General features: G+C 38.1%; 1 protein-coding gene across 6 annotated transcripts in view; it reads right to left on the bottom strand.

Moving 5' to 3' along the window:
• The window catches only part of DPP6 (dipeptidyl peptidase like 6), a 1,137,219-nt gene that overhangs the window by 349,564 nt on the left and 775,527 nt on the right, over positions 1 to 12,128 (bottom strand). For all 6 annotated transcript variants that reach the window (XM_063813862.1, XM_016956857.4, XM_024357620.3 and 3 more), the window contains 1 exon segment: positions 7,916 to 8,010. In XM_063813862.1, the coding sequence (XP_063669932.1) occupies positions 7,916 to 8,010 (95 nt within the window).

The following is a 12,128-nucleotide window of genomic DNA, read 5'->3' as shown; positions in this document are numbered from 1 at the left end:
ACCCAGGCTGGAGTGCAATGTCACCATCTCGGCTCACTGCACCCTCCGCCTCCTGGGTTCAAGCGATTCGTCTGCCTCAGCCTCCCGAGTAGCTGGGACTACAGGCATAGAGATGGGGTGTCACCATATTGGCCAGGCTGGTTTCAAGCTCCTAAACCTTGTGATCCGCCCACCTCGGCCTCCCAAAGTGCTGGGATTACAGGCGTGAGCCACTGCGCCCGGCCTCTTTTCAGATATTTTAAAGACATAAGTATAAATACTCATCTACTGTACTTATTTATTATTTTTATTTTATTTTGAGATGGAGTTTCTCTCTGTTGCCCAGGCTGGAGTACAGTGGCGTGTTCTCTGCTCACTGCAGCCTCCACCTCCCCGGTTCACGCAATTCTCCTGCCTCAGCCTCCTGAGTAGCTGGGATTACAGGCGCCTGCCACCACGCCACACTAATTTTTTTATTTTTAGTAGAGATGGGGTTTCACCATGTTGGCCAGGCTGGTCTTGAACTCCTGACCTCAAGTGATCTGCCCGCCTCGGCCTCCCAAAGTGCTGGGATTACACGCGTGAGCCACTGCGCCCAGCCTCATCCACTTTAAAAAGTAAAATCATGGTCTATGTGGTAAAAGTTAGAATAAAAGTAAGTAAAATATACTTGTTTTCTGTTCTATCTTGTAGTAAGAGAAGTAGAAACAGAAAAGGCAGGAGAGAGAAAAGTAGGACAAGAAAGAGAAAAGAAAAAAAAAAGAGAGAGAGAGAGACCCTCTGAGACACAGGAGAAAAATGAAATAATGACATAGGGGGACAAAGAGGATCCAGGGAATTTTACAGACAGAAATGAATACAGATAATACCAAGCCAGTTTGTGCTACGATTTCTCACAATGTGCAATGTTCTTGCAGAAGACATTGAGTTTTTATGCCACCCTTTTGTTCCTGAACTAAAAGAGGTTTTAAACTCAGAGACCAGTCTGGTTAGAAGTCAGCAAGTGTGGGTCACTGCAGGGCTGGTCGGCCCATGTCCTGTCTGAGAGGCCAGCTGCCTCCTAGCTCCAGCCAAATTTTGCTCTCTGTGAGCAAATGAGGATCTTGCTGCTGCCAGATCTTTGTATTTTTCAAGAGACGCCAGAAATCTGGGTTAGTTTGTAAAAACCACTCTGTGGGCCAAACAAAACATTTCAGTGGGCATCACGAGCTGCCAGTTTATGCCCTCTCAACCGTACACAAAAACACGGCTGTCTCCCCTCATGGTTTTCACTGACATGCTAAGTGAAATGCAGCCTCAGATTAGAGATGGCCTATGGGCCATTGCTGGCCCACTGAAGTTGCAGCCACCGTCCTGGTTATCAGTGGTCAGTGAACTCAGGACAACAGGAGCTGAAACCGAGGCTGAGCCCACTTCCCGGGGGCCAGCCTGTTCCTGGCTGAGATGACACCTGTCAGAACATCCTGTGCTTCCCATTCAACAGTGCACTGGGCTCTGTGCAGAACAGAAAAGAGAAAGAGGCAAGAAAGTGGGCTTCTGTTTCCTTCCAAATTTACCCTGTTTCAGGGCTGAGAGGACTAGCGCATAAAGCACTTGACAGAAATTAAATGACATAGAATAAAGTGAGAATTATTGATGCAGGGGTCAAGTATCCAGTGGAGTTTATTTGAAGAAGTAAAAAGAAAGTAGTCTCGAGTTCTAATCTCAGCCACATTCTGGAGTTCCTCTGGTAGTACAAACAGGCCTATTATTTGTTCTTCTTATTTTGGAATGGGTCTAATAATACTTGCCTCTTTATGTCTCTTTCTGTGAGGAGTCAGAATTAATTAATTTTTAGAGACAGAGATAAAAATTCAAATTCTACATCTATGATTATATAAAACCAAGAGGGATACAGCTTAGAGAAAATACATTTCATTTAGATGTTAATTTAGTCATTAAAATAAGCAATTAAAACAAAGAAATTAGTAATTAAAATAAGACATAAAAATGGAGAAAGCCTGACATAAGCATAACAACAGAATACTTTTTTTTTTTTTTTAAATAATCGACTTATTTTCTCCTTCAAGAATTTCCGGGAACTGTCTATGGCTCTTACATACTCATTGTGAGAAGGCAGTCTGCTGTTTTTTGAAAGATGAAACCAAAATTTTTAAATCCTGATTAAAATTATTGAATAAATGGCATTGAAATGGCAGTTATGGAAATCACCACACTAGAAAATAATACACAAAATCTCACCACCCAACAAGATTAAGTATTTTCATAGTTCAGTGTTCACTTTCTAGCCTTTCAATATATATAGTTGTTAGACTAGTATATTGTATCTTTTAAAAATATATCATAAATATTTTTTGTATCTCTACATATCCTTCATAGCTATTATTTTAATGAATACATCATATTTTATCTTTTTTAAAAAAGTTATCTCATTTTCCTAGTTTCAAGTATTTTCACTATTGTATTAACAAATAATGCTGCAACTTTGTACAGAAGCATTCCCCAGAGCAAATAAAAATGCATCAATATTGTTACTGCTCCTGAAACGTATCACTAAGTTGCTTTCCAAACACCTGGCAGAATTTAAGTGATACAATGAATGACTATATAAATCTTAATGCTTCTTGTCACTGATAGCATTGTCAATAAAAAGGGCCTATACAGTATGAGTGACACAGGTCAATACAGTGACTCATTCTGAACGGGTGCGTTACATCCATAGCACTATCAGTGGAGGTTAAGCCAGAGAACTGTTCTTAGAAATTCTTAGTTTCCTCACCTCATAAAAGAAGAGTTTGAAAGACACAGGCTCTAAAGACTATTTCAGCTTTAAATATCTAAATCTTAAGCACTGGTGAAACACTTCACCCTTCTGATAATTTTTGCTCTATTATGTTTTAAAAGAATTGGAGAGATGGTGTTAAATTTTTGTAAGAATTAATTCCCCAAGAAATCTATTTAATTCAGCAAAATGTATTAAGGCTATTTTAAGTGTATTTCTACAAGGAAGGAAGGAAGGAAGGAAGGATGGAAGGAAGGAAGGAAGGGAGGGAGGGAGGGAGGGAGGGAGGGAGGGAGGGAGGAGTGAAGGATGAAGAAAAGGAGGGAGGGAGGGAAAGGAAAAAGGAGTGTTCTACTCAGAAGATAAAAATTCATGAGGACTTTAGGAACCAGGCAACCATTGGCCAAATGTCCAAAGATCCAATTTTGGACCATGAGATATATTTGTGGTGGTTCATTTTTTAGGAAAAAAAAACAAGATACATAATAGAACAAAGGCCATTTGATAAGATGTGCTATCTTGTTGACAAGAGTCTTATAAGGAGCATGAAACGTAAAATAACATTGACATTTAAAATTGTGTTTAAAAGAGTAAAGTGTAAGGTCCCGGAATTTCTGTGACATCAAACATGTAATTCAAATAAAAGTGAGCTTAGGTTTGATTTTTTATTGATGTTTAGAGTTCTGCGAGTGCCTCTTGCTGTAATTACCAGCTCTGGATGCCTCTGCCTCACTCTGGGATGCAGGCTACATCCAGCTTCATGAGGGATGGACCTCAAAACTAAAGTGGCGTGGATTCCACTGTCTGCTACTGCTGCCTGGACCCACGCAGCCGCCCACATGCGGCAGTGTCCTTGTCATGCTCCTTTGGACATCGTCATCCTCTGTCTCTTCCTTCATAGAACCACCCCACTCCTCCTGCCTGAGCCCTGAGCCTGGCCCAGGCTCTTTGGTCTAGCCTAACGCTCTGGAATCCACATGTGGCATATACCCACATTCCAGCTGTTACAACTGTAATTCAGTCCTACGACACTCCTGAGGGATAAGACTGGACATTCAGAACTTGTACAACCGGCTGGGGTCCTGTTGTTCCTGAGCAGAGCACAATGCCAAGGCTGGAAGACAGACCTGAAGCTCAAAGTCATGACCCCAGTGCTGAATGCCCCTCCACACCTGTCACTCACATGGATGTTTCCGGAAAACTGCTCAACTCTATTGTTTTGTTATTCTAGAGCAGTCACTCATAAAACACACAGCAATGGAGCATCTACTATGTGCAGGTCATGGTGCTGAGCACTATGTGGGAGACAAAATTAAATCCCAAACAGAACCTGCTCCAGTAGCTTAGAACTGGGCAGCAGCCTTTACAGCTGAGGAGAGCCACTTCAGAGATGATGTGCTTGTGCTTTGGGGACAACTGTGCTTTTATTTGATTCATTTTCTGTAGAAATGTAGACCAGCACTTCAAAAATTCTCAAAAGAGGAAATGGATCAAGACATTTTGATAAATGTTTTCTAAAAATCAGTTCTTAGCTACCATCAAATATGATATGCTATCAAATAATAAGGATCAGGAAATAGCCCACTATATATATATATAATATATATATATATAATATATATAATATATATATAATATATATATAATATATATATAAAATACATATATTTGTGTGTATATATATTTGTTATATATATATATACAAAACAAAAGAATGCCCCCCAAATTGTGAACCATAATATAATCATCATAGAATTTAAATGTATACACATACAGAAACTTTTTTTTTTTTGAGATGGAGTCTCACTCTGTTGCCCAGGCTGGAGTGTAGTGGAACAATCTCGACTCACTGCAACCTCCAACTCTCAGGTTCAAGCGATTCTCTTGCCTCAGCTTCCCAAGTAGGTGGGATTACAGGCATGTGCCACCATGCTCGGCTAACTTTTTAATTTTTAGTAGAGACGGGGTTTCACCACATTGGCCACGCTGGTCTCGAACTCCTGACTTCAAGTGATCCACCCACCTTGGCCTCCCAAAGTGCTGGAATTACAGGCATGAACCACCGCACCTGGCCTGAACTCAACAATCTAAAGTGTTTGTGGTATTGTGAAATATTTCATGATTTCTACCATTTAAAAGCACAATAAAGGATGACTGAATTAGTAAATTTAGTCAAAAGAAATTGTTTGAGGGAAGGCAAGGTGAAACACATCCATGTAAATACAGAACTTAGCACAAGCTCTGAATTTGCTTAATCACCAGCTATCTTAAAAGCTTTCCGGCTGGATTGACATAATGTTTGCCGTGATTTGCAGGCCCTTCCATCCACCTGTCCCATGTAAGAGCCAATCACAGTAAGCGCAGGAGCAAAGAAGAAGCTGGAGGCAAACAGGCTTTGGTACCTTGCAGTGACCAGCTATGAGGAGGGTCTGTTTTTATTGGCTCGGGAAAGAGAATGAGGTTATTAGAGGTCAAGGTTGTAGGGAATATTTTTAAAATTCTGCTGACCGCAGAATTTACCAATTCCTTTCCATTTCTCAACTTGTTTAAGGCTGTTTTATAGCCCAACTTAAAAATTACAGTTGGCCTCAGATTGCTTTTTATCATTTATACAAGTTCACAGCTTCCGGAATTCAAATGAGAAGAGAACACCTGATCAGTCACCAGGAAGGCAAGAGAACAGAATATGGAAGAGCGACTGCTCCCCATTCCCAGTTCCTCCGGGCTGTGGATGATCCTCCAACCTCCAGCCCCTGTGGAACACCAGGCTTCACCTTCTCCATACCTGCTCATGAAAACACACAGAGCATACACATATTCCATTGCTGGATCTCACAGAGTACCCAGGTTCTGGGCTGGCAGAAGAAATCAGCTTTAATTTGGAGATAGAGCAATTGAGGCATGATAATTTTAAATGACTAAGTGGCTCTGCAGAAATTAAATCCAGATTAAATTAAATTAGGATGCAGACCTCTAAATGACATTTTTTGTTTTCTTTGAGTCTGTTGATAGGAGCATTTAAATGCAGCTTTGAGAAAGGAATAATGAATCCATTAGGCTGTACATATTTGGTGCCTAATAAATGTTTATAAAATGAATGGAAAAGTGACATTTTAAGGAAAAAAAGATTGCATTATATAGAATAAGCCAGCGAATTTCCGAGATGAGAACTTTTCTTTACCCATGGTGGTTTCTGAAGTCACCTTATTAAAGGTGACTTGGCTAAAATAACTTCAGTTAAAATATATGATCTGTCACAAGCTATTGATTTTAGAAAGAGAAGGCGGTTCACATTCATGTATTTCATTGCTAAGTGCTGCTGTTATGTACAACACCCAGCCTTTACTAAACTGACATCCTCACAGGAAATAATGATAACATTCCGACATTAAAATGCACTCACGCTCAGCAACAGTCTGATCATTTTATCCTCTCTATTAATATTAGAAAAGCATTTCTACAACGTTAGTATTTCTAAGTGAGTTGAATCAGATTCTCTTAGGGGAGTAATTCTACCAAAGATGATTTTTTTAATGCAAAAATGCAGGCACATTCATTTGTCCTAGGTCCTACTTTGCAGAATACTATTTAATTCAATAAAGTGATCATTTTTGGAACTATGCCATCATCCAACAGCGTGAGGCCTCCCTTACACCTGCAGTCTATGTTAAGGGCAGCATGCACTTAATACTAAATCTCAGCAAACCTTTTAATAAAAAGGTATCTTTATGCAAAAGAAAAGAAATGAAAGTATTTAAATAGCAAGTTACATGTTCTTTAGGAGGGAAAAGGAGGCAGCACAGCATTTCTGTGGATCTGGGGATGGGGTAGGGTAAAGATGAAGCCATCCTTCCTTCTCCCTGGGACACAGGCTTCTGGGACACCACCTGAATGCTCCCTCAGCCATCAGTGAGCTGTGAGACTCAAAAGCTCATGCTCTAAGTCTCGCTCAGGATCCTTATCTGTAAAACCAGGGAACTGGTTAATTTTTTTTACAACCTCCTCTAATCCCGGATTATAGGATTCTAGGATTTCTGTTTTTGATTCATACCAGAGCCCTGTTATGATCGCTTTAACGGGATTCACAGCCTGTTTCAATTCTTGCTTTTTAACATAGCTTTAACCTTAGTTCTGTCCTTTGATTTCCCCAGTGTCTCAAACAAGAAAAGAATCAACTGCTTTGAGTTGGAGATTTATTTATTCTAATAAGAGTCTGAACATTTTGTAAACAAACAAAATGTTAATTCTCTTTAAATTGATTTTGGTGTATAACTCCAGTCAATGTTTCTAATACATATCTTTAACCATACATGAACATCAAATCTTAATGCCATTTAAATCTTTGGGGTCAAGTACAGTGGCTCAGGCCTGTAATCCTGGCACTTTGGGAGGCCAAGGCAGGAGGATTGCTTGAGTACAGGAGTTCAAGACCAGCCTGGGCAACATAGTGAGACCCTATCTCTACAAACAGAAACAAAAACAATTAGCTGGGCACGGTGGCACACGCCTGTAGTCCCAGCTACTCAGGAGGCTGAGGTGGGAGGATTGCCTGAGCTTGGGAGGTCAAGGCTGCAAATGAGCCATGATTGCACCACTTTGCTCCAGCCTGGGCAACAGAGTGAGATCCTGTCTCAAAAAATATACATATATTTGGGAAAACAAGTTTTCCCAAATCATAAAGCAGTGGCATTCATATTGACTCAGTATTTACTTTGAGGCATAAGCATCCACTTAATATAATTAGGGAAAGTACAGTCACAGTGCCTAAGTTAATACTTGCTATGCATGTGGAGATGAGCTTTTTTTAAACGGGATTGAGCAAATTCTCCTGAAGTAGTCTACATGCATTATCGCAATTGTTCTGTAAATGTGTAAAAGCCTTAGGACTTTATCTTTTAATTATATATGATATGCAACACTTGTTCCCAACACCTGCAGAGAAATTTCCCGGACAATGAAAGAAACAGTGCTTTCATCTTACTGAATTAGTGTGGTTTCAATTTCACATTATCTTTGGTTGCTCAGCCTGTAGTATTACAAGTTTATTGCTTCTCCTTGGTTATGCTAAAAGTTGAAAGCAAAAGTCATTTTCTGCTTTATTGACTTGCAGGAAGAAAAACTGAAATTATCCCGGTCATTAAAGAGAGTACTTACAATTTTTTTGCCTTCTATTAAGACAGTAGAAATATTTGTTTCAACATTCCACAGTCTCACTGTTCCTTTCTGTTCTCTGTAGATGAATTCTGTATCTGTAAGAGAGGAAGTAGAAAAAAACCACATGAAACATCAAGGAACTCACCTCAACTTTTGACAAATGCTTATGTAAAGTAAAATCACTAGTTCTGAAAAAAAGATAGGCTCCCACTCATCAAAGGGCCCTTTCAATATGGTGCAATACGCCCAGCTCTTCTTAATCCAGCCTCACATGATGCTTCTCTCCTACTTTACACACTGACATAGAAAGCACAGGCACACACACCGGAAACCTTTGGAACAGCTAGAATGTTCTTGGGCAGGACACAAAGAGCAGATTAAGAAAGCAGCTACTCCAAGGAGCCAAAGACAACTGTTAGTAAAGGGACTAATTTCCTATATCCAACTTTGGAGTAAATCTGTATGCAGAATGCTTGTGGCCCATAGCCACATCCTGCAAAACATGCTTTCATCTGCTCCACTATCTCCCCTAGGTGCTCTTGCTTGGAGGACTTAGCTGCTTCACTGCCATGAATAGCTTTGAATCTATACATCTCATAGATGCTGAGTCTGGCCTCTTGTAGATGAACAACTAAGATTTCAAGCATCCCCTTAGAAAATCAGTAAAAACGCTTACTCAAAATGGTATGCATATGGACATGTACATATATATCTCCTATGAATGAAAGGGTGTATTTCTGAAATGTAGGGTTGTATAAAAAACAACTCCCCAAAATCAATGAGATAAAAACACTCCAACAGAAAAAAATAGGCAAAATAAATACACCAAGAATTTTTTTAATTTAAAAAAATGTTTATTTCATCAAATGTATCAATCTTTAATGACATCTTAGTTTTGAACCATAATTAGAAAGATCTTTGACCCTCCAAGATGATAAAGACACTTTCCAATGTTTTCTTCTAGAATTTTTATGCCTTTTTTTTCTTTTTTGTATTATACTTTAAGTTCTAGGGTACATGTGCACAACGTGCAGGTTTGTTACATATGTATACATGTGCCATGTTAGTGTGCTGCACCCATTAACTCGTCATTTACATTAGGTATTTCTCCTAATGCTATCCCTCCCCCTGCCCCCCACTGTACAACAGGCCCTGGTGTGTGATGTTCCCCTTCCTGTGTCCAAGTGTTCTCATTGTTCAATTCCCACCTATGAGTGAGAACATGCGTACACCAAGAAATTTTATAAAACAAAAATAGTAAGTAAGCACATGAATAGACTCTTAAAGTCATTAACACTCTGATGATGCAAATTAAAATCAGAGATAGGTACCATTTTGCAGCCACTACCTTAGAAGACAGTAAGAAAATTTCATACGGGCAAACTACTTTCTGAAATGTAGGGTTGTAGGTTGAGAGGCAGGGCCCACAGTGGGGACAAGGAAAACACTATCTTTCTGAGTGAAGGCAGTAACCTTGAGCCAGTTTGATGGTAAAGGCATTTCACACTATAATAGTTGATGACTGAAAAACATTATGCAGACTGGATTAATTCAAAAGCAGAGTTGTTATAATTTAAGTATGTGTAGATTTTATGAGGAAAATGAAAGTCTATCAATATAATGAAAATTTCATCATTGACATGGTCCTAGATCAATCTACTTTATGCATTATGTAAATTACATCCAAAGGTTCAGTGCTAAACTTAACAGATGTTTAGGTGAAATTGTTTTCATTTATTTTCCTGGTAATACTTTCACGAACAAATCAAATGAGTCATATTTTTGTGTTTCTTAAGCAAACACACCAAGGTGCATCTATTGAATGAGCTATCTCACATTAAAAGAACTCACATGGAAGACTCTGCAATCATTTCAGTGAAGTTGCCCTTATATAGCAAATTTTAGAATTTTTTTTTTAGAAAGCACTTAAGTTTGTTAGTTATATAAGTTTCAAAAAAGGTTACTACTTAATTTGATTGTCACCTTATCTCCCTTTGTCCATTAGCTTTTACTTTGAATGAATTTCTAAATATCAAGTTTGCCTTCAATGGATGAAGATTTACTACCTTTGACACCCCCTCACGAGTTCCAAGTTCTCTGCTTCTACCCCGCTCCCACATTACTGATCACCATGAAACATAATGATTGTTTAAGAGTATGCAGTGGGGAGCTGAACAATGAGAACACAGGGAGGGGAACGACATACACTGGGGCCTGTTGCAGGGGTCAGGAGGAGGGAGAGCATCAGGATAAACAGCGAATGCATGCAGGGCTTAATACCTAGGTGATGGGTTGATAGGTGCAGCAAACCACCACGGCACACATTTACCTATGCTACAAACCTGCACATCCTGCACATGTATCCCGGAACTTAATAAAATAAATAAATACATAAAAAAGATTATGCCGTACTACATTTGAGGTACATAAAACCTGCTTGTTTCTACGGAAACCAATGAGACCATTTCAGAATTAGAACATATGATTACTTTTTTTTCCTCCTGAATTTTATCATTCCAGTACTTTTAACAGTTTTATCACATATTTATGTATCTTTAAATACTATGTTGTTTAGTTTTTTTTGCATTTGACCTTAATAAGGTGATATTTACTGTGTTCCTCAGTAATTTATATTATATCATATTTCTGAGGTGAATATAATAGTCCATGCTGTCTTGGCTCTTAGTTCTCACTGATGTACACGATTCTAGTGTATATTACAATGGATACCAGTCATTCCTAGTTTTATTGTTATTACAAACCATTCTACCATGAATATTCTTCTTTACATCTTTTGGTAAAAATGTACGAGACTTTTGCTTCCTCTCCTCTTCCCTCTCCTCTCCTCTCCCCTCCCCTCCTCTCTCCTTTCCTTTTCTTTTTCTTTCTTCCTTCCTTCTTTCCTTCCTTTCTTTTTTTATTTTTTTTGACGGAGTTTCACTCTTGTTGCCCAGGCTGGAGTGTAATGGCATGATCTCCGCTCACTGCAACCTCTGCCTGCTGGGTTCAAGTGATTCTCTTGCCTCAGCCTTCCCAGTAGCTGGGATTACAAGCTTGCACCACCACGCTGATCTAATTTTTGTATTTTTAGTAGAGACGGGGTTTTGCCTGGGTTATGGGAATCTTAACCTTACAAGTTATTTTCAAAAGTGGTTATGACCCTTTAACAGGCACCAATAGTGAATGAGATCTCATAACTCACATCCTCTCTAAAACTTGCTATTTTCAAACTTCTTACTATCTTCCAATACAGTGGGTGTAAAAATGGTATCTCTGATTTTATTTTGCATCATCAGAGTGTTAATCCCTTTAAAAGTCTCTTCATGTGCTTATTTACTATTCTTGTCTTATTTTATAAAATTCATTGGTTTATTTATTTTGCCTACTTTTTTCTGCTGGAAAATTAAATATTAATTTAAAATATTAATTTTAAAAATATTAATTTAAAAAATTAATTTAAAAAATATGCATGCATTTTCTATTAATTAATAATGTATTATCTTTTTAGTAAGATAACAGGTTATGCTTTAGTAGGATAGTAGTATCTGCATTTATCTCCCTACTTTATTTCCTGAACTGGTCATTTGTGTCTTCTTTTTTTCTTAACCAAACTGGATATTTATCAATTTTATTGACCTTTCAAAGAACAAGCTCTTGGCATTATCATGTGTATTATTTCTGTATTCTACTTCAGAAAGTTATTTTCTTTTCTTTGTTATTCCTTCCTTCTTTTTGCTTCACTTTTAATTTACTTCTTTTCTTCTAGCTTGTTAAGATGAAAGCCTAGGTCTTTGGTTTGATATTTTTTTTCCTTTCTAGTTAAACTATTAAAGCTAAAATTTTTCCTGTATGTATAGCATTAGTGACGTCTCACAAATTTTGATATGCTCAATTACATTATTATTCAGTTCAAATTATTTCCAATTTTCCCTCAAATGTCTCATATGCCCAGTAGGTATTTTGAAATCTGTTAATTTCCAAATATTTAAAGTTTATCTGACCATCTTATTGTTATAGATTTTTCAAATTTAAATCCACTGGATCAAAGAATACTCTGTATATATTTCAGTCTTTTGAAACCTATTACGTCATTTTTATGGATAATAATATAGTCTAACCTTTAAATATACCATATGCACATAGAAGAAAACCATTTATATGGCTGGGTTTGGGTTTATCATTTGTTTGTTTGTTTTCTAAGTGTCTCCTCTGT

The sequence above is a fragment of the Pan troglodytes genome, chromosome 6, assembly GCF_028858775.2.
Source record: "Pan troglodytes isolate AG18354 chromosome 6, NHGRI_mPanTro3-v2.0_pri, whole genome shotgun sequence".
Classification (NCBI taxonomy): Eukaryota; Metazoa; Chordata; class Mammalia; order Primates; family Hominidae; genus Pan; species Pan troglodytes.
This window is presented reverse-complemented; position numbering and strand designations above follow the sequence as displayed.